Source organism: Salvelinus namaycush, chromosome 17 (assembly GCF_016432855.1).
Source record: "Salvelinus namaycush isolate Seneca chromosome 17, SaNama_1.0, whole genome shotgun sequence".
NCBI lineage: Eukaryota > Metazoa > Chordata > Actinopteri > Salmoniformes > Salmonidae > Salvelinus > Salvelinus namaycush.
The window spans coordinates 10,314,824-10,337,227 of record NC_052323.1 but is presented as its reverse complement, the minus strand read 5'-3'; the positions used below and the strand labels follow the sequence as shown (position 1 = coordinate 10,337,227).

General features: G+C 42.7%; 1 protein-coding gene across 2 annotated transcripts in view; it reads right to left on the bottom strand.

Annotated features, from left to right (window-relative positions):
• The window catches only part of LOC120061998 (phospholipid-transporting ATPase ABCA1-like), a 43,222-nt gene extending 21,490 nt beyond the window's left edge, over positions 1-21,732 (bottom strand). For both annotated transcript variants that reach the window (XM_039011787.1, XM_039011788.1), the window contains exons 1-6: positions 21,667-21,732; positions 20,466-20,559; positions 11,394-11,535; positions 11,048-11,166; positions 1,200-1,321; positions 59-256 (exon numbers count right to left, since the gene is read on the bottom strand). In XM_039011787.1, coding sequence (XP_038867715.1) covers positions 59-256; positions 1,200-1,321; positions 11,048-11,166; positions 11,394-11,535; positions 20,466-20,559; positions 21,667-21,732 — 741 coding nt within the window. The remainder of the gene's footprint in view (positions 1-58; positions 257-1,199; positions 1,322-11,047; positions 11,167-11,393; positions 11,536-20,465; positions 20,560-21,666) is intronic.
• Positions 21,733-22,404: the final 672 nt, after the last annotated feature.

The following is a 22,404-nucleotide window of genomic DNA, read 5'->3' as shown; positions in this document are numbered from 1 at the left end:
AATCTAAAAAGTAAAAGAAAGGAATTAAGAAATAGGCCTAGAGCCCATTTGTGCTTACCCGTATTGGTTTGAGGAAGTCCAGGTTGTTGAGGAAGTGGCTTTCTGCTTGGTTGAGCCAGGAGCCTGGGGACCGGCAGAGGATCTCCTGGACCAGACTGGACACCTCGCTGTCTGCGATGGTCACAAAGTCCTCCACACTGGTGCCGTTGCTTTTGCACATGTCCCTCAGGTGAACACCGAAGCCTTTGACCAGCACCTGGAGAGGGAAGGGGAGAAGGGTCGATGGGTAATGTAGCAATGACTAAAGACAGGCAGAGAACAGTATTTCTCAACCCTCCAAAGTTGCACATTTTTCATTCATCTAAGCAGATGTGCCCGTGCAGGGTTCTAACAAAAACGTGAAACACGTAATCTTGGGGGTACTGAAAGAACGGAATTGAGAAACACACATGGGATAAGGCCGTGTGACTTTGGAGTTGCATGCATGTTGTTATCTCGGGGATGGATACCACGGCGCAATATTAGAACCTGAATTGTTTACATACTGTATCTAGATTCCCATTGCTTCATGTTGCTGCTGGATTGTGTGTGTAATGTGAGGGCATTGTCACGATCAAATTGTTGTCATCCATTTAGCTGAAGAATAAGGCCTAGTTGAGATTATTTCCACATAGGCCTACAGCGGGAAATCATAACAGGAGACCTTGAACCTTTACAATATCTTTAACGGGGGGGGGGGGGGGGGGGGGGGAAAGAGAATAGGAAAAACCAGATGGCGGTTTCTAAAAATGTGAATGAAAACAAATATATCTTCATGTTTTTGAGGAGAGAACAAGGACAGTGGAAGAGGATGTCTTAGTAAAAGCTCTCCGGTGGTGGAGGTTATAGTACTAGCCCTTTGGTGTATTCCCTGCTTCATCACATTCAAACACCGCAGTAGACCATTAGACATCTCTACCCTCTCTCTGCCCTCTCTCTAAAGGGTTATGTCCCTGAAATAAAGGGCCACAGACTTAATTAACTCACAGGTGCTCCATCAAATCTAACCCAGAAACGCTACTGACCTGTTCTATATCTGCTACTGGGAATGGGAATGTTCAACAACTACTACACTGCTTCTAATAGTGTCCATGATCGACTGAACTGACCGTAGTAATAGGCCTATGCCTCATAGAACTTTAGGAGGGTGGCGTTTTTACCTTTTCCAAGTTCACGTTGGCCTCAATGATCTGGTGCACGGCGTGTTCCGAGAAGGAGGCGTTTCGCAGAAGGAAAGTGGACAGGGTCTCATTGTCGTGGAGGAAATCCTTCAGCTTGAATCCTGTGGGAAATAAACACAGCAACGTGTTCAAACTAGCTCTCTCCTACACCCTGACATTACTAGGAATGTGTGTGTGTGCTTGGATGGAATGATCTATTGTAGTAGGCCTATTTAGCAAGTTTTGGATGTTCCTTCTGCCAAATCATGCTATTTTCCTTAGTTGTGGGTACTGTATTAGCTTTCAACCTCATTCAAACTTTTGTTTTGCCCAATTGTCATGGAGCTGCATGTGATTGGTTGCTAGTTACTCAGGTGACCAACCCTACAAAACGATTGCCGGATTATTTGGATAAGCTTTCTTTTTGTATTTTAAAGTTCAAATTACAGGACAGTAAGTTATACCTCCTCAGACCACACACACACATCTAAACAAACAACTATGCTGTGGCTCCAGAGGCACAAACAAAAGCAGGTGAATACTTAACCCCCCTTCCCCATAAAGGTAGCTTCATGAATAGCTTTTCAGAGGCTGGAGAGGAGTTTCTCTATGCAAATACTGACAATAACACAGGACAATTCTGTACATGTCCAAAAACGGCCAACACTGAAGTAGACTGGGGTCCATGAGAGGTAAATAGCAATACACACATTTGCTGCCTGGTAACATCTTCTGATTGCTGTTGATAATTTCAATGAGGTGCCTTAAACATTTAATTAATTTAGCAGACGCTCTTATCCAGAACTACTTAAAATGTGTGCATTCAGCTAGGTGAGACAACAACACATCACAATCGTATCAAGTACATTTTCCCTCAACAATGGCATCCCTCAACAACATCAACACCAAACACCTTGCAGACTGTAGCCCATTGCCAGATTACATCAATTTCCATAACTCATTGTGTGTGAACTGAAATAATCAACCGTTGACAAAGACCTGTGGAGAATGAGGTGACACATCCACAGAAGGCTGCTGAGGGGAGGACGGTTCATAATAATGGCTGGATCTGAGCGAATGGCATCAAACACCTGGAAACCATGTGTTTGATGTATTTGATACCATTCTACTTATTCTGCTCCAGCCATTACCACGAGCCCATCCTCCCCAGTTAAGTTGCCACCAACCTCCTGTGCACACATCACACTTTCAACCACAGTGACGACATTCACACAAAAAAAACGTCTGCAAATCGTCTGCTAACTCAAATCAAAGTTAATTTGTCATGTGGACAGGATACAACAGGTGTAAACAGTACAGTGAAATGCTTATTTGCAAGCTCGTCCTTAACTTAAAAAAAAATATGTATATTTCACCTTTATTTAACCAGGTAGGCCAGTTGAGAATAAGTTCTCATTTACAACTGCGACCTGGCCAAGATAAAGCAAAGCAGTGCGACAAAAACAACAACACAGAGTTACACATAAACAGACATACAGTCAAAAAACACAATAGAAAAATCTATGTACAGTGTGTGCAAATGTAGAAGAGTAGGGAGGTAAGGCAATAAATAGGCCATAGAGGCAAAATAATTACAATTTAGCAATAACACTGGAGTGATAGATGTGCAGATGAGGATGTGCAAGTAGAGATACTGGGGTGCAAAAGACCAAGAGGATAAATAACAATATGGGGATGAGGTAGTTGGGTGTGCCATTTACAGATTGGCTGTGTAAAGGTACAGTGATCGGTAAGCTGCTCTGACAACTGATGCTTAAAGTTAGAGAGGGAGATATAAGACTCCAGCTTCACTGATTTTTGCAATTCGTTCCAGTTATTGGCAGCAGAGAACTGGAAGGAAAGGCGGCCAAAGGAAGTGTTGGCTTTGGGGATGACCAGTGAAATATACCTGCTAGAGAGCGTGCTACGGGTGGGTGTTGCTACGGTGACCAGTGAGCTGAGATAAGGCGGGGCTTTACCTAGCAAAGACTTATAGATGACCTGGAGCCAGTGGGTTTGGCGACAAATATGTAGTGAGGGCCAGCCAAAGAGAGCATACAGGTCGCAGTGGTGGGTAGTATATGGGGCTTTGGTGACAAAACGGATGGCACTGTGATAGACTACATTCAGTTTACTGAGTAGAGTGTTGGAGGCTATTTTGTAAATGACATCTCCGAAGTCAAGGATCGGTAGGATAGTCAGTTTTACGAGGGTATGTTTGGCAGCATGAGTGAAGGAGGCTTTGTTGCGAAATAGGAAGCCGATTCTAGATTTAATTTTGGATTGGAGATGCTTAATGTGAGTCTGGAAGGAGAGTTTACAGTCTAACCATACACCTAGGTATTTGTAGTTGTCCATATATTCTAAGTCAGAACCGTCTAGAGTAGTGATGCTAGTCGGGTGGGTGCGGGCAGCAATCGGTTGAAGAGCATGCACTTAGTTTTACTAGCATTTAAATGCAGTATTCAATATTAAAGGTAAGAAAAACAGAAAATCCAGAATATAATCTTAAAAAAAGCACAGATTCAATACTAGGTCAGATAAAATAAAAACACACGAGAACACCTGGTGTTTACGAGCAAAATTACATCTAAAAGACGGTTCTGAATAAAAGTTGAAAATACGTATTTACCAGACGTTGAAATATATATATTTTTATAACTTTCAACGGCTGTACTTCAATTCACTTGTATCTACATGTCAATTAAGAAAGAATTATATCACATTCAAACATTTTTATTCCAATTAAAAGAAAATGGAGCCAATTCAATATTACAGAGTGGAACACTGATTTATGCCATCACACGTTAGCCTTTTCAAAAGCTTAAAACTTGCATTAATTACGTTTAAAGTTACAACCAACAGAACTCTTAACACTCTCAGTAACGGTTACAGAAAAGTTGTTCTTGCTTTGACTGTGATATGTGGTTGCTAGCTACCTTAGCTGAATGCATTGACTGTAAGTAGCTCTAGATAAGAGCGTCTGCTAAATTACCAAATGTAAATGTTTAAATGAACACTTGCAAAGCATGCTGGGTATTATTCTAATCAGCTCCACCCCAAACAAGACCAAATTTGGTCGGACTGGACTAAATCTGAACCAATCATAGACGTCTATGTTTCACAGTACATAGAGCACAGAAGAGTGCAATAGAGTGCTATGCCGTACAGTAAAGTACTTTAGTAGAGTAAAGTACAGTAGAGTACTGTAAGGTACAGTAAAGTACAATATAGAACATTAAACTGTACTTTACTATGCTGTGCTCCACTATACTGTAATCTAGTGTACTATACTCTAAATTTTCTTTACTATACTTAACTGTTCTATGCTGTCCAAAATTGGATCTGAATCAATCATAGACGTCTATGTTTGGGCCAAATCAAGTCTGGTCCGGACCAAATCTGAACCAATCATAGACGTCTTTTTTTGGGCCAAATCAAGTCCGGTTCCGGACCAGACCAAAACTGAACCAAATATAGACGTCCATGATGGGTTCAGATTTGGTCTGGATGGACATTGAAATCAAGGCCAGGGCTGACGGACCAAATGCCAACGTCTTTTCAACGTCTGTGCTCACAGGGTCAGTACCAGTACCATATCAATGTGTAGGGATACTGCCCCACCCCCCCCCCTCTCCTTGGCTCCTTCCCTAAACTCCTGGGCCCTTTCTAAGAACAAACGCTGGAAGTGGGTTCTGATGGCAGTGGGGGGTCGGGGGAACAAAAGGCCAGGAGGTGGCAGATTCCTGAAACATTAACCCCCCTCCCTGGCTGGATGGACGTTTGAAGACAGACGAGGTGAGTGGGTGGGAGGTCAAATAAGGTCTCTGAAAATCTGGGGCCTTTTCAAAAGCTGACAGACTTGTTTAACTGTCTAAAACATGCACCCCTGTAAATAATTAGAAACAAATGTCAAAAGGAGTTACAAATGAGCAAAAAAAATATCCAACAAACCATGAAAAATGCTTTAGAATTTTGCGATAGGTCAATTGAATCAATGTTCCTCCACTGGTCACAGTCCACCCCCATCCCCCCATGACACCTTTCAGTTAATCTACTCTGACAAATCCTTCAGTCTATTGTATTGGGACATTCACAGGCTTTTGTGAGTTCCTGTTGAATGCCTGTGAAAGCCTCTCTGGAGGTAAGCCATTGTAGCCAAGGGCTTGGTTTTTACAGGACTGTCTGACAAAACATTGGTGGCCCTAGGTCTAGTTCATGATCCTTACGGCGTCCGCATGCTTCCCAGCCGAAACAGTTCAGAAGAGTTCATGCATATATTATGATGACATTTTGCGATGTTTTCATTCGTTTTTGGACTTCGGTGAGGATTTTTTCAGCTGCTCGGGCACATGACACTTTTCTAGAGGCAAGCCAGTGTTCGAAGCCAAAGTCTACACCCCTTCGTCTGTGATTGGTCAACAGTAGGGATTCTTAAATAATGTCTTTGTTGTCCTTCAACGAGAGATGACTCGTTTTCATGCAAATTTTTTCATTGAGAAATACTGCACCAAACATCTTAGTTAGATGTAAAAGTGCGTGACTAAGATCTCCTCGATGTGCAGAGGAACGAGGTAATTGAGGCAGATATGTACATAGAAATAGAAATAAAGTGACAGATGGTAAACAGTAGCAGCAGCGTACGTGATGAGTCAAAAAAGTTAGTGCAAAAAGGGTCAATGCATATAGTCTGGGTAGTTATTTGGTTAACTATTTAACTAACTATTTAGCAGTCTTATTGCTTGGGGGTAGAAGCTGTTCAGGGTCCTGTTGATTCCAGAATTGGTGCATCGGTACCACTTGCCGTTGCGACAGCAGAGAGAACAGTCTATGACTTGGGTGCCTGGAGTCTTTTTTTAGGGCCTTCCTCTGACAACGCCTGGTATAGAGGTCCTGGATGGCACGGAGCTTGGCCCCAGTGATGTACTGGGCCGTAAGTACTACCCTCTGTAGCGGTCGGATGCCAAGCAGTTGCTATACCAAGTGATGATGCAGCCTGTCAAGATGCTCTCAATGGTGCAGCTGCAGAACTTTTTGAGGATCTGAGGGCCCATGCCAAATCTTTTCAGCCTCCGGAGGGAGAAGAGGCGCTGTCGTGCCCTCTTCACGACTGTGTTGGTGTGTTTGGACCATGATAAATCCTTCGTGATGTGGACACAGAAGAACTTGAAGCTCTCGACCCGCTCCACTACAGCCATGTTGATGTGAAAGGGGGGCATTCTCGGCCCTCATGTTCCTGTAGTCCACGTCTTCCTGACGTTGAGGGAGAGGTTGTTGTCCTGGCACCACACTGCCAGGTCTCTGACCTCCCAGTAGGCAGCCTCGTCATCATCAGTGATCAGGCCTACCGCCGTCGTGTCATTGGCAAACATAATGATGGTGTTGGAGTCGTGTGTGGCCACGCAGTCATGGGTGAACAGGGAGTACAGGAGGGGACTTAGCATGCCCCCGTATTGAGGGTCAGCATGGCGGATGTGTTGTTACCTACCCTCATCACCTGGTTAGGAAGTCCAGGATCCAGTTGCAGATCCTGGACATACGCTCGTTGAGTGCAGTCTTAATGCCAGCATCGGTTTGTGCTGTTAAATAGAAGGCTACGAAAAATATTGATGAAAATTGTATGGTTTACAGCTTATCATGAGGTATTCTAAGTCAGGTGAGCAGAACCTCGGGACTTCCTTAATACTAGAGATTGCGCACCAGCTGTTATTAACAAAGAGACACATCACCACCCTTGAGCTTATCCAACGCTGCCGATGCATAGAAAACACAGCTAAAATATTATCCATGTTTCCGAAAACATAGGATATTAAAGTTCTTCAGGTCCTGTTGATAGGATAGTCTCGAACGGAGTTTGTTCTCCGGTGATTGTACATTTGCCAATAGAATTTAAAGTAGAGGCGGTTTATTTACTCGCTGCCGTAGTGTCATCTGGGTGCCCGCACGTCAGACACTGTACCACTTTCTCTTCCGAGTATTGGGGATCAGGGCCTGATCCGGGGTGTGCAGTACGTCCTGCGCCGCTGACTCCTTCAAGAAGAAACCTTCATCCAAATCGGGGTTAGTGGTCGCTGTTCTGATGTCCAGAAGCTCTTTTCAGTCATAGGAAATTATGGCGGAAACATATTGTACAAGAAAAGTTAAGATCAGCGCAAAGAAACACACAAAATAGCCCGTAAAACGGCCCCTATACATTCTAGCGCCATTCTCGTAACACAATTGCAAAAGTTAATGTAAGATTATGCAAACCCACAAAAACATTTATTTGAGTAATTGAGTTGGAGCTAAAAAAAATCTGTGAACTTTCAATAAATTCCCTGGTTTTCCCGAAATCCCGGTTGGAAGACTCCTAGAATCAGGAGAGAATAAGATGGAAATCTGGAATCCTCCAAACCGGGGAATTTATTGAACGTTCCCGGACTTTTTGAACCCTAGTTGGAGACAATCTTATCTACTCTTTTAGATAGATGGCTCCACTATAAATACATTTTACAGTATCAAATTGTATCTACTAAGACGTGGGTCCACAATGGGTCCAAAAATGTATACGTCTCTGCCAAAAACAAAAGACAGATAAAAGAAACAAACATGACAAGGAAGAATATCAGATTATTTTGGTCCATGTGAAAGCTTCGAGGGCTTTTAAGGGAAGAGCACTGTGCAGTCAACGCTCTGTTCACAAACTCAATGACACCCAGTAAAATCAAAAGAGCTTGAACTCAGCATGAGGGAAGCACACAATACCTGGCAGAACCTTTCAAAGAGTTCATTATGGTCAAGCAGAAGACTTGCTGACATTAAAGTTATTGTGGAATTTGCTATTATTGTGGTCCTTCAGATCTCTGATAACCTATTCAACTATCCTCCGTTCTAACATCTTTATCCCAGTTGGAAAATAAATGTTTACTGTAATAAATACTATATAGATTCTAATAATTTTACCCATTCTTTGCTTATATTAGGAAAATGTGGCAGGTTTTCATAAAGGATTGATTAACGGATATCATCAACGTGGATCATCAGGAGTATCTTGATCAGACCTGTGACTGTACTAAAGGGCATATCGTCAGTGCCCTGTGACCTCAGGAGCCAGAATGACCGAAATCAACCACCACTGGTGTTTTTGATTTATTTTGATTACATTTCTAAAAACCTGTTTTTGCTTTGTCACTATGGGGTATTATTTTAGAACAAGGCTGGAACGTAACAAAATGTGGAAAAAGTGAAGGGGTCTGAATACTTTTCGAATGCACTGTGAACTCAGGAGCCAGAATGAACGTAATCAACCACCACTGGTGAAGGGATATTACGTCATCCCTGTTCATACTAAATAAATAAACCGAGCCGCTATTGGGATGAGTCGCGATTAAAATACCCCCCACGGTCCTATCAAACTCTATTTGCCTCACCTACAAGACAGGTTTATCAATATCATGTTTAGACTAGTAAATAGGTCGGAGACTGAACCAGGAATTGGTTAGCAATATCTAATAAATTAATGGAAGTATGTTAAAACAGTTGGCCACTAGTCATTAGAGAGAGACCTAGCACATATTTCACCTCTATTGCCATCAGCAAAGGCTCAAATCAGATTTCACATCTGTTTGGCTCATTTGAATGTTTTAGTTGTTTGAGGCACCTACACTTATGCCTAATTACACCTCAGCAGAGATTTTTCTACCATCAGCCAAAGTGGATACACAGACACAGCAAATATATCATGCATTACAGTAGTACTGTATTTGCCTTGAGATTGAAGTCTCGTCTGTATGTTGTTATACTACTCCCGTGAAAGGCTTATCCTTTTATAAAGTGCATTACCCAAGCTAATGTAATATAAAGTCACATGGCTAAGAAGGCACAGTCCTATTGAGTATCTCACGCTCTTTACAGGAATCTCACACTACTTACCCCGCATACAGCAAGTAAGGGAGTAGGGAAAATCTGTCCTATCATGAAAGACATATGAGAATACCTTCAAGCCATGTGCCCAAACATCAGCCCACCCCATGGCCTGCCACAACCTGCCAGTGGGGAGAGGCTCTGCCGGCTTTCATCCACCCACGGCCTCTCATATCACGCCACCACTGCCACTCTAAACACAAACTCATCTAAACGCTCATAACGGAATGTAATTATAGAAGAAATCTGTGAAATTTGTGTGAAATTGAAGTGGCATAATCGATCCATCCACAGTCATTCACAGGCACAGGAGGATCACCCAGAAGACAGGTTGGAGCAGGACAAAAGGGGATGGGAGTCCCGCTGTGAGTCAGCACAGTGTAAGGGAATTAGTGTTAACCCTATTTTTTCTGCCCAGAAGTGGGCATAACTCTCGGGGGCCAGATCAACGGGGCGGAGCGTTCAGGGCACGGCAAACAGAAATGCACTACGTAGACCTAGAATGACTCTTGATTCAGCTTCACTACTGTCTATTCTAAGCAGTGAGTTTATGAACGTTCCCCTAAAATGAATTGGCCCCTGGTGTTTCTTGTGAATGTAGTAGTGTGTGTAGTCTCTAATAAGTTGGTTTCATTGACTTCTGAACTATTGCATTGACCCATGGCTTATATAGAGTCTCACAGTGGAGGTGTCATAATACCCATAAAACCTAGCGGTCAAACAGGGAAATGGTTCCAATCATTTTCCACCATTCACCATTCTTTCAACGATTTTTGAAACACTTAAAATAAGGGCAATGTTTCTTGTCGGCTTATCCTGGCGTGACGTTTTGGTAACCATGTAAATCTCACTCAGACATGGTGACTTTAATGAATATATTAGGCTGTATTTACTCTCCGATTCGAAAATGCTAATTAGCATCAAAGTAGACATCCTCCAAAACTACAAATCCCTGCAAGCTCCTGCTTGTCATCTTCTTTGCTAACAAGCATTGTGTCAATTCTGTGTTCACAGAATTGTCCATTTAAAGAAATGTAGCCAATTTATGAATGACCTAATTGAACAAAAATATAAACGCAACATGTAAAGTGTTGGTCCCATTTTTCTTGAGCTGAAATAAAAAATCCCAACAATTTTCCATACACACAATAAGCCTATTTCTCCCAAATTTTGTGCACACATTTGTCTACATCCCTATTAGTGAGCATTTCTCGTTTGCCAAGATAATCCATCCACCTGACAGGTGTGGCATATCAAGAAGCTGATTAAACAGCATTATCATTACACAGGTGCACCTTGTGCTCGGGACAATAAAAGCCCACTCTAAATTGTGCCATTTTGGCTCACAACACAATGCCACAGATGTCTCAAGTTTTGAGGGAGTGTGCAATTGGCGTGCTGACTGCAGGAATGTCCAACAGAGCTGTTGCCAAAGAATTGAATGTTAATTTCTCTACCATAAGCTGCCGCCAAAGTCATTTTAGAGAATTTGGCAGTATATCCAACCAGCCTCACAACCGCAGACCACGTGTAGCCATGCCAGTCCAGGACCTACACATCTGGTTTCTTCACCTGCGGGTTCGTCTTAGGAGGGGTTTCCTCAGGAGTATTTATGTCAGTAATAAAGCCCTTTTTGGGGAAAAAACTCATGCTGATTGGCTGGGCTTGGCTCCCTAGTGGGTGGACCTGGCTCCCAAGTGGGTTGGCCTACCCAGTCATGTGAAATCCATAGATTAGGGCCTAATACATCTATTTCAACTGACTGATTTCCTTCTATGAACTGTAACTTGGTAAAATCTTTGAAATTGTTGCATGTTGCATTTATATTTTTGTTCAGTATATGTTTAGAAAACATTAGAAAATGAATGGTGGAGAAACGTTTGGAACCATTTCCCTGTTTTATGGGTATTATGACTCATACTGTGGCACTCTATGGAGTCTCTTACCTTCGGTGTTGGCCTGTAGGGTCTTCAGGGCCTGGATAAGGTCTTTAAAGCCGTCCAGATTCCGGTCATTCTGACTGTACAGCAGGATTTTCTTAGCATCCGAGAACAAACGAGAGATTCTACAGACATCCACAGTGAAACAGATTAACAGAGAATACAATTGAATTGGTTCAAATCAAGTTATAAATAGGATATTTTCAAGAAACATTTAAGAGACCATTTTCTTTATTTGAATGTTATTAATCTAATGAAACGAACCAAGTACAAAATAAAGTGTATTAATATTTTCATATCTTATTAAAGGGAGACTATCCGATATAGAGCTGCAGCTTGGGGTGGGACTCACATGGACTCATTGAAGTTGCCCACGACCCCAGGGGACTCTCCAGGAGTGGGGTTGCGGAAGCAGGGGTTGTTGGCGTTGCAGATGATGCCTTGGATCCACGGCAGGGTGCCTGCCGAGGGCATGGCCTTGTTGGGGAAATGACCTGACGGAGACACGGGTAGGGATACTATCAGTAACATCACTGTCAGTTATGTAGTGGTGAAAAAAGTAATGCTTCCTATTTTTTTCAATGCAAAAGGTGGGTAAACTGTTGGGGGAAATAATTTACTCTACTACAACACTGGTCAATGTACAGTACATTCATAAGACACACAGAGAGAGGACGCGGGAGAGCAGAGGAAGAGATCCAGGAAGAAAGAGACAACTTGGTATATGTTGAAATGTAATAATGTTTACACCACATTCAACTACATCTATGAATGTAAAATAAGACTTTCAAAGTATTCTATTCCATGTTCATATTCAGTCTACTCACCCACTATCAACAGAGAGTGGACAGGAGAGAACACAGGGTAATCCAGCCACGTTTGAACTGATACTGAGACACTTAAAAGGCTTCTACAACAACCTGCTGGATCTACTTAGAGTGGTCTTTGAACATCACGTACAGAGCTCCAAAATGCTATTTTTGTCTAGGCAAAATGCAGGTACACCTGGATGAGCACAGATAGTTGATGTGTGTTCTCAGATTGCCTTATCGGGCCAGCAGCGGATGTGCTAGCATCAGCTAACCACGTCTTGTCCCATCCTAAGGGTTTCACTCAGCAGCTACAGACCTTATTGACGTGAGGGAGTGATTGCCTAAGTAAAATGTACGACCTTTGCCCCCCAAGGTGCCGTCTCTCCCTCCCCGAGAGGCAAGCAGTTATTTGTGTGATGGGTGAAAAAGGTAGGTGTGTTATCAGTAAACCTTAAGACTGCCAACTGTCCCACTGCAAAGGAAAGCAGAGATAAGTTGCCAAGTGCTTAGCAGATTCAGGGTGGCCATCTTGCTTTTCAGAGGGATTGTCATCAACAGCCTACACAGTATTATGACTTAATTAACTAGTGGGTGATAAATCTGAATCCTAAATGGCATTTAGCTGGACAGTTTTCTAACTATCACCACATTCAACATAAATGATTTTAAATATTCAAAAAGAGCATTGAGTATTTGGTGACTTATCGCTCTGTCATGTTACTTAATTTTTTTTTTTTAAAGTTTTTTTAGTGGTTTACATCCATACCCAAAAGCAATAGGTTAGCCAGGCCCTGTGCAAGGAAGAACATGTCTTTCCTATCTGGTGTCTGAGCAGTTAGAACATACACAGACCCACGTGATGTATGATTCAAAGAAAAGTATGCCTCTGCCTAGTGCCGAACCAAGACTTTAGGTGGAATTGAAAGCAATTTACCAGCTAATGCTTCTGTTTTCTGGCAGATGGAAAAAGCACAGGCTTCCGGGAATGAAAGAAATTGGATATTCTGTCGTAGACAAAGATTTCTCAGGAGATGTGTTCATCCCATTGATAAAAGTTATTAGTGGCTGTATAAATGCTTTGTCCTCCACAACTATATCCTAAAGCACGTTTGTAGACTCTTACACAAAGTAGGATCAATAGGTCCACCAGTTTGACTTTGTTAAACACATAGCTGTAACACTTTATTTTGTGTCTCATAAAGAATGCAGAGTATCGAGTCCCATACTAATAAACATACGCTTCTTTAGCATAGGGGAGGTAGCAGGCCAATTTATTGATCCTGTTCTGTGAAGTCCCCCCAGAGATATAATGAACGGTAACCCAAGGTTTCTCTAGCATATTAGAACGTCTACTGGTTATCTCATTCTGGTGAAAAGATGCTTGGTTCAGCCAGTGCATGTCCATTACGTACATTTTCCCCATACCCGTGTCAAATAGTCTACCTAGGCCTTGCGACCTTCCTCAGCTTTCACATATAGAAAGCTGATAATGAGAATAAAGCGGCAATAAAGGTGTCAAACTCTGAACCCCCCTAAAACCACAAATATGTCCACCGCCATCATGAGCCACCTCATGAATAAACTGTCAAATAAAATAGAAAATGTCAAACATATATCTGTACCGTTTTGACTGATCAAATAGGCCCATTTGTCTTAAACAAATGATCAAACAGCCCCCCACCACTCTTTTGCATTCAGAACAGCCTCAATTCATCGGGGCATGGACTCTACAAGGTGTCGGGTGCCGGCCCATGTTGACTCCAATGCTTCCCACAGTTGTGTCAAGTTGGCTGGATGTCCTTTGGGTGGTGGACCATTCTTGATACACACGGGAAACGGTTGAGCATGAAAAACACAGCGCTTGGCACCTACTACTTTACCCCATTCAAAGGCACTTAAATCTTTTGTCTTGCCCTCCCCTTCATCTACATTGACTGAAGTGGATTTAACAAGTAACATCAATAAGGGATCATAGCTTTCACCTGGTCAGTCTATGTCATGGAAAGAGCAGGTGTTCATAATGTTTTGTACTCACAGTGTGTTTAAATATATATTCCCCCGGGCTATTGCAGAGCCTGTCGTTTTGTGTACTTTTTCATAACGACAACTACGAGTTTGATGTTGGACGACAGTAGAATGTTCATGATGTCGCTAAAACAATTGTCTATAGAAATGTTGCTAGACGGACAGTAAACCAGCCTTTAGGCTATATTGCCAATTAGTGCCTGTCATACAGTGTATGTGTTCCCCTGAATCAACAACTACCCTAAGTATGAATTACTACAGGGTTCCGGAAACAAACATTTTCCCCTGGTGTCACTAGTCCCTCTAGCTTTTACAGTTGTTGGCACTGGTCGGACCCAAATCACAAGTAATCATCTTATTAAGTCCTTCGTAGTGCTTTATTAAGAAGTAGACTACTGCGGTATTCAAGAGATAAGTTGTTTCATCCAACAAGTCCAAGCAGGAAGGCATGACTCAAGATATTTTGGATGTGCAACCTAATCCAGTGATTGACATGATTTTTGGGTTGACAATTAGATGTAATGTCCTAAAACAAACGTTTGCAGTTTTAGGCTACTACCTATGAGACCTATAGGCCTATGACCTCGCAATGGCCGGGGAGCATTTAGAGCACATGCCGCTCCATATTTCAAAGCCATATCAAATATCTTGGTTGTAAAATAATCGCTATTAAGAGGAATATTGAGAGTTGAGAAATAATTAGTGTACCTTCAGAAAGCCGCGACCCTCCTCTCTTTGACAGGGACAAAGGGATGAAGCTTTAAAGGTGTGAATTCCCCGCAATTGCATTTCTAAACATTATACAATCAGAACACATTTTTTCTCTCAAGCACACAGGGGGAGAGGAGAGGGGTTCGCTCATCACAGCAGCATACCCTAGCGAAACAGGCACAGGGGCAGGGTACACACTTTCATTACAGGAACCATGACGATAATGCACTTTACTTCACAACTCAATCGCTGGTTGAAAACTGTTTTCTGCCCCTCCCAAAAGATAGAATTTGTAGATAATTGGCACTCTTTCTGGGACTCACCCACAAACAGGACCAAGCCTGGCCTGCTGAGGAGTGACGGACTCCATCCTAGCTGGAGGGGTGCTCTCATCTTATCTACCAACATAGACAGAGCTCTAACTTCTCTAGCTCCACAATGAAATAGGGTGCAGGCCAGGCAGCAGGCTGTTAGCCAGCCTGCCAGCTTAGTGGAGTCTGCCACTAGCACAGTCAGTGTAGTCAGCTCAGCTATCCCCATTGAGACCGTGTCTGTGCCTCGACCTAGGTTGGGCAAAACTAAACATGGCGGTGTTCGCCTTAGCAATCTCACTAGGATAAAGACCTCCTCCATTCCTGCCATTATTGAAAGAGGTTGTGATACCTCACATCTCAAAATAGGGCTACTGAATGTTAGATCCCTCACTTCAAAGGCAGTTATAGTCAATGAACTAATCACTGATCATAATCTTGATGTGATTGGCCTGACTGAAACAAGGCTTAAGCCTGATGAATTTACTGTGTTAAATGAGGCCTCACCTCCTGGTTACACTAGTGAAAATATCCCCCGTGCATCCCGCAAAGGCGGAGGTGTTGCTAACATTTACGATAGCAAATTTCAATTTACAAAAAAAAAAATGACGTTTTCGTCTTTTGAGCTTCTAGTCATGAAATCTATGCAGCCTACTCAATCACTTTTTATAGCTACTGTTTACAGGCCTCCTAGGCCATATACAGCGTTCCTCACTGAGTTCCCTGAATTCCTATCGGACCTTGTAGTCATAGCAGATAATATTCAAATTTTTGGTGATTTTAATATTCACATGGAAAAGTCCACAGACCCACTCCAAAAGGCTTTCGGGGGCCATCATCGACTCAGCGGGTTTTGTCCAACATGTCTCTGGACTTACTCACTGCCACAGTCATACTCTGGACCTAGTTTTGTCCCATGGAATAAATGTTGTAGATCTTAATGTTTTTCCTCATAATCCTGGACTATCGGACCACCATTTTATTACGTTTGCAATCGCAACAAATAATCTGCTCAGACCCCAACCAAGGAGCATCAAAAGTCGTGCTATAAATTCTCAGACAACACAAAGATTCCTTGATGCCCTTCCAGACTCCTTCTGCCTACCCAAGGACGTCAGAGGACAAAAATCAGTTAACCACCTAACTGAGGAACTCAATTTAACCTTGCGCAATACCCTAGATGCAGTTGCACCCCTAAAAACTAAAAACATTTGTCATAAGAAACTAGCTCCCTGGTATACAGAAAATACCCGAGCTCTGAAGCAAGCTTCCAGAAAATTGGAACGGAAATGGCGCCACACCAAACTGGAAGTGTTCCGACTAGCTTGGAAAGACAGTACCGTGCAGTATCGAAGAGCCCTCACTGCTGCTCGATCATCCTATTTTTCCAACTTAATTGAGGAAAATAAGAACAATCCAAAATGTATTTTTGATACTGTTGCAAAGCTAACTAAAAAGCAGCATTCCCAAAGTGAGGATGGCTTTCACTTCAGCAGTAATAAATTCATGAACTTCTTTGAGGAAAAGATCATGATCATTAGAAAGCAAATTATGGACTCCTCTTTGAGTCTGCGTATTCCTCCAAAGCTCAGCTGTCCTGAGTCTGCACAACTCTGCCAGGACCTAGGATCAAGAGAGACACTTAAGTGTTTTAGTACTATATCTCTTGACACAATGATGAAAATGATCATGGCCTCTAAACCTTCAAGCTGCATACTGGACCCTATTCCAACTAAACTACTTAAAGAGCTGCTTCATGTGCTTGGCCCTCCTATGTTGAACATAATAAACGGCTCTCTATCCACCGGATGTGTACCAAACTCACTAAAAGTGGCAGTAATAAAGCCTCTATTGAAAAAGCCAAACCGTGACCCAGAAAATATAAAAAACTATCGGCCTATATCGAATCTTCCATTCCTCTCAAACATTTTAGAAAAAGCTGTTGCGCAGCAACTCACTGCCTTCCTGAAGACAAACAATGTATACGAAATGTTTCAGTCTGGTTTTAGACCCCATCATAGCACTGAGACTGCACTTGTGAAGGTGGTAAATGACCTTTTAATGGCATCAGACCGAGGCTCTGCATCTGTCCTCGTGCTACTAGACCTTAGTGATACCATCGATCACCACATTCTTTTGGAGAGATTGGAAACCCAAATTGGTCTACACGGACAAGTTCTGGCCTGGTTTAGATCTTATCTGTCGGAAAGATATCAGTTTGTCTCTGTGAATGGTTTGTCCTCTGACAAATCAACTGTACATTTCGGTGTTCCTCAAGGTTCCGTTTTAGGACCACTATTGTTTTCACTATATATTTTACCTCTTGGGAATGTCATTCGAAAACATAATGTTAACTTTCACTGCTATGCGGATGACACACAGCTGTACATTTCAATGAAACATGGTGAAGCCCAAAAATTGCCATTGCTAGAAGCCTGTGTTTCAAACATAAGGAAGTGGAAGGCTGAAAACTTTATACTTTTAAACTCGGACAAAACAGAGATGCATGTTCTAGGTCCCAAGAAACAAAGAGATCTTCTGTTAAATCTGACAATTAATCTTGATGGTTGTAAAGTCGTCTCAAATAAAACTGTGAAGGACCTCGGCGTTACTCTGGACCCTGATCTCTCTTTTGACGAACATATCAAGACTGTTTCAAGGACAGCTTTTTTCCATCTACGCAACATTGCAAAAATCTGAAACTTTCTGTCCAAAAATGATGCAGAAAAATGTATCCATGCTTTTGTCACTTCTAGATTAGACTACTGCAATGCTCTACTTTCCGGCTACCCGGATAAAGCACTAAATAAACTAAAGTTAGTGCTAAACACAGCTGCTAGAATCTTGACTATAACCAAAAAATGGTATCATATTACTCCAGTGCTAGCCTCTCTACACTGGCTTCCTGTTAAGGCCAGGGCTGATTTCAAGGTTTTACTGCTAACCTACAAAGCATTACATTGTCACGTTCCTGACCTGTTTTCCTTTGTCATGTATTTGTTTTAGTTGGTCAGGGCGTGAGTTGGGTGGGTTGGTCTAGGTTTGATTTTCTATGTTGGGATTTTGTGTTCGGCCTGGTATGATTCTCAATCAGAGACAGCTGTGAATCGTTGTCCCTGATTGAGAGTCATACTAAGGCAGCCAGGGTTTCACTTGTGTTTTGTGGGTGTTTGTTCCTGTGTCAGTATTTGGGCCACACAGGACTGTTTCAGGTTAGTCACGTTTGTTGGGTTTTGTAATTTGTAGTGTTTGTTGTTTTTCCATTAAAACATGTATACTTACCACTCCGCATCTTGGTCCGATCCATGCTCCTCCTCGTCTGAGGAGGAGAACGACTACGACAGCCGTTACATACATGGGCTTGCTACCTACCCATCTTTCCGATTTGGTCCTGCCGTACATACCTACACGTACGTTAGGGTCACAAGACGCAGGCCTGCTAATTGTCCCTAGAATTTCTAAGCAAACAGCTGGAGGCAGGGCTTTCTCCTATAGAGATCCATTTTTATGGAATGGTCTGCCTATCCATGTGAGAGACGCAGACTCGGTCTCGACCTTTGTCTTTATTGAAGATTCATATCTTCAGTAGGTCCTATGATTGAGTGTAGTCTGGCACAGGGGTGTGAAGGTGAACGGAAATGCACTGAAGCGACGAACCGCCCTTGCTGTCTCTGCCTGGCCAGTTCCCCTCTCTGCCTCTAACCCTATTACGGGGGCTGAGTCACTGGCTTGCTGGTGCTCTTCCATGCCGTCCCTAGGAGGGGTGCGTCACTTGAGTGGGTTAAGTCACTGACGTGATCTTCCTGTCTGGGTTGGCGCCCCCCCTTGGGTTGTGCCGTGGCGGAGATCTTTGTGGGCTATACTCGGCCTTGTCTCAGGATGGTAAGTTGGTGGTTGTAGAATCCCTCTAGTGGTGTGGGGGCTGTGCCTTGGAAAAGTGGGTGGGGTTATATCCTTCCTGTTTGGCCCTGTCCGGGGGTATCATCGGATGGGGCCACAGTGTCTCCTGACCCCTCCTGTCTCAGCCTCCAGTATTTATGCTGCAGTAGTTTATGTGTCGGGGGGCTAGGGTCAGTTTGTTATATCTGGAGTACTTCTCCTGTCTTATCCGGTGTCCTGTGTGAATTTAAGTATGCTCTCTCTAATTCTCTCTTTCTCTCTCTCGGAGGACCTAGGACCATGCCTCAGGACGACCTGACATGATGACTCCTTGCTGTCCCCAGTCCACCTGGCCGTGCTGCTGCTCCAGTTTCAACTGTTCTGCCTGTGGCTATGGAACCCTGACCTGTTCACCAGACGTGCTACCTGTCCCAGACCTGCTGTTTTCAACTGTCTAGAGACCGCAGGAGCGTTAGAGATACTCTTAATGATCGGCTATGAAAAGCCAACTGACATTTACTCCTGAGGTGCTGACTTGCTGCATCCTCGACAACTACTGTGATTATTATTATTTGACCATGCTGGTCATTTATGAACATTTGAACATCTGGCCATGTTCTGTTATAATCTCCACCCGGCACAGCCAGAAGAGGACTGGCCACCCCTCATAGCCTGGTTCCTCTCTAGGTTTCTTCCTAGGTTTTGGCCTTTCTAGGGAGTTTTTCCTAGCCACCATGCTTCTACACCTGCATTGCTTGCTGTTTGGGGTTTTAGGCTGGGTTTCTGTACAGCACTTTGAGATATCAGCTGATGTACGAAGGGCTATATAGATATATTTGATTTGATTTGATTTACTGTTTGACCCAATTTTGAGCCGCCCAAAAAATTGGAACATTTTGAGTGAGAATGTGCTCTTTCTATATCTATAGGCACACTTTCCGTTTTTTACTATCATTGATCTTGGCTGATGACGGAGTCGGAGCAGGACTCTTTGCTGATTCCGCGTTTGACTTTGAATATAAGTTTGCGTGACCTCAGCTCAGAAAGTCGGGCCAGTCCATCTTGGTAGGGGGGGCCGGCCGTTGCCCACTGAACAGCCAAAAGCTCATTATAGATAAGTATACAAGAGAAATTGCGCAAAAATCTTTAAAAACAATCTTAGCAGGCCCATGTGCCGCCAGCCATGTCACCTTCTATTATTGTGTTTGTAACAAAAAAAATCTTCAGCCCATCTGGCATTTGCTAAGAGGCCAATCCGCCCCTGGTTGTATGCCCAGTAGGCAGAAATCATATAAGGCTTTAGATAAAAACCCAGTCATAAAACATCCACACCTGATAAAGAACTCACAATAAAAATCAACACGGTTAGGCTGCTGTTGGTATGTGAAAAATTCTGTATTTCATTTTTTTGCCTGAGTGTGTTTACTCGAGTGGCCATCATAAATGCCTGCACATGGCATTGTGGCATGTCAGTGCATGATATTGCTAGCTTGTATACTGTAGCATCTTTGGCCTGTACAGTGTACAGTGTACAATTATTAAAAGGCAACAGAGTTCATCCCCAGATTTCAAATTCAAATGTCTCTGTGGCCAAAACAGCAGGAGGCGTTAACCAACCAGTTGAGTGTCTTGTGAAGAAGTGTGTGCTTAAACAATGAAAAGGACAGGGAGGTGCATCATACTTACACTCATGTTGTTCGTACGGAGGGTAGTTCAGTCTCACTGATATCAAAATGAAGAAGATCAACAGGGGCCATACTATCTCAATCAGCAGTTGGATCTAGAGAGAAAACACAAACGAAAAGAAAGACAGTCAGCATTTTCATTAAGGAGCATGGCCTATGGAAACCATTACTCCTCCCCCTCCTCCCCTCTTTATTAACGTAGGCCTAGCTTGTCTGCTAATAGTCTGGAGCTCTTAAAAGCTGGCATTCAAAATGGCTCCCTCACTACAACATATAATATGTCTGCATCAACGCCATACTCAGGCAGGATGTAGCTCTCTTAAGATGGCTTTTATTAGTAACTCATTCATAATAGATGCAAAGCTATCAACGCAACCAACCCTGACTTCAAAATAGCCAATGCTACACATCCACATCCAGCAACAGTGAAGTGGGCTCTGTTTAAGGGTTATCAGGTGTATGCTGATTGAATTAGGAGACAGAGAGAGATGCTACTCCAGCACATGTAAAGCCATCTAGAGGCAGGATTCTAAGACATGTGGGAAGACTAGTACAGACAAGCTGTAGTAGCAATTAAAGCTGAAGTTGCTAAGTTAAAGCGCTGTCCCTGTGGCAGGGTTGGGGAGTTGTGAATTACTTTTTTTTTTTTTTTTTACCTTTATCTATACAGGTTTTTCTCAATGAGATAAAATCACTTTTTTCGAGAGATTCCTGGTCCAACAGCAGCAGGGGGAACAAAGTTTCAGACAAAACAACTTACATGCACTAACACAACATGAACAAAACTATAGACACACATACAGTACAACCATTACATATTACGTAAAGAAACACACATGCAACGTAACTGGTAATTAAACTTAATTTTGCAGTAAAATGTGTGAAGTAAGCAATCATTTCCTTTCTTTTTCGGAATCAGACCAGCCTTAAGGCAAACGCATGCTTCCCAACCGAAACAGTTCGGAACTGTAGACCCGGTATATTCTTCTTAATATATGACAATAATACAGTAATAATACAGTCATTCCAACATGTTTTGAATATACTGTAAACATTATAACAAGAAGAACATAATTATACATTCTATTTCACTAACGTATTCATTTAAGTTTCCAATCAAACAAAGCCACGGGAAAAAGTCCCAACTCCTTACCAAGGACTTCTACACTTCACACAATCTGATATAAAGATGGACTGCTTACCGTTTGCCTTCTTCTGTAGGTAAAGTTCTTCCACAACAGCAAGCCCAGCTGAGTTGTGATGGACATCTCTACTCTGGACCTCTTACGCGCAAGCTTCCCTTGGCTCTAGCTCGCTCAACTGAAATGACACACAGGCAGTGGTGACGTGGGGTAAAAAGACACCAGCAAGTCCAGCCAGCCAGCACACAGCTCAAAGGTACAAGGTCAAGGGTCACTTGTCTATCTGGAGCTGACTAGATCACATCTCTCCAATATGTCCTCCTCATATGGGAACTTCTTCTACAACGTGTTCCCAGGCAGACTGAGAGTGAGGAGGGGTGGCGGGGATGTTCATACATGCAAATATTTACAGGCTTTTAGTGCTTCCGTCAGTGCACCAAGTCCACTGTGTGGTTCTTTGATCACTGATGGTCCCTAAACAGCACAGGATTGTTTTTGAATGTGATTTAAATAGTCATTTAGCATATGCACTTGGGGCACTACATTTGAAGTTGTTAAACGAGATCCCAATCCCACATTTTTTAAATTTTAAGTCCATGATTTAATCAGCATTTCACCAACAGATTTAATTACGTGATGTCTTTGATAAAAAAACAAAAAAGTTTTGGGGCTATCACTATCCTGGGTTCCAATGCTCTACCAACATGCATGACAAGGTTATAGATGCTTTGTGAAGCCTCAATTTAATATAATTTATAAAGCCTTTATTAAGCGGTGCTTATTATAAAGCACAGGTTT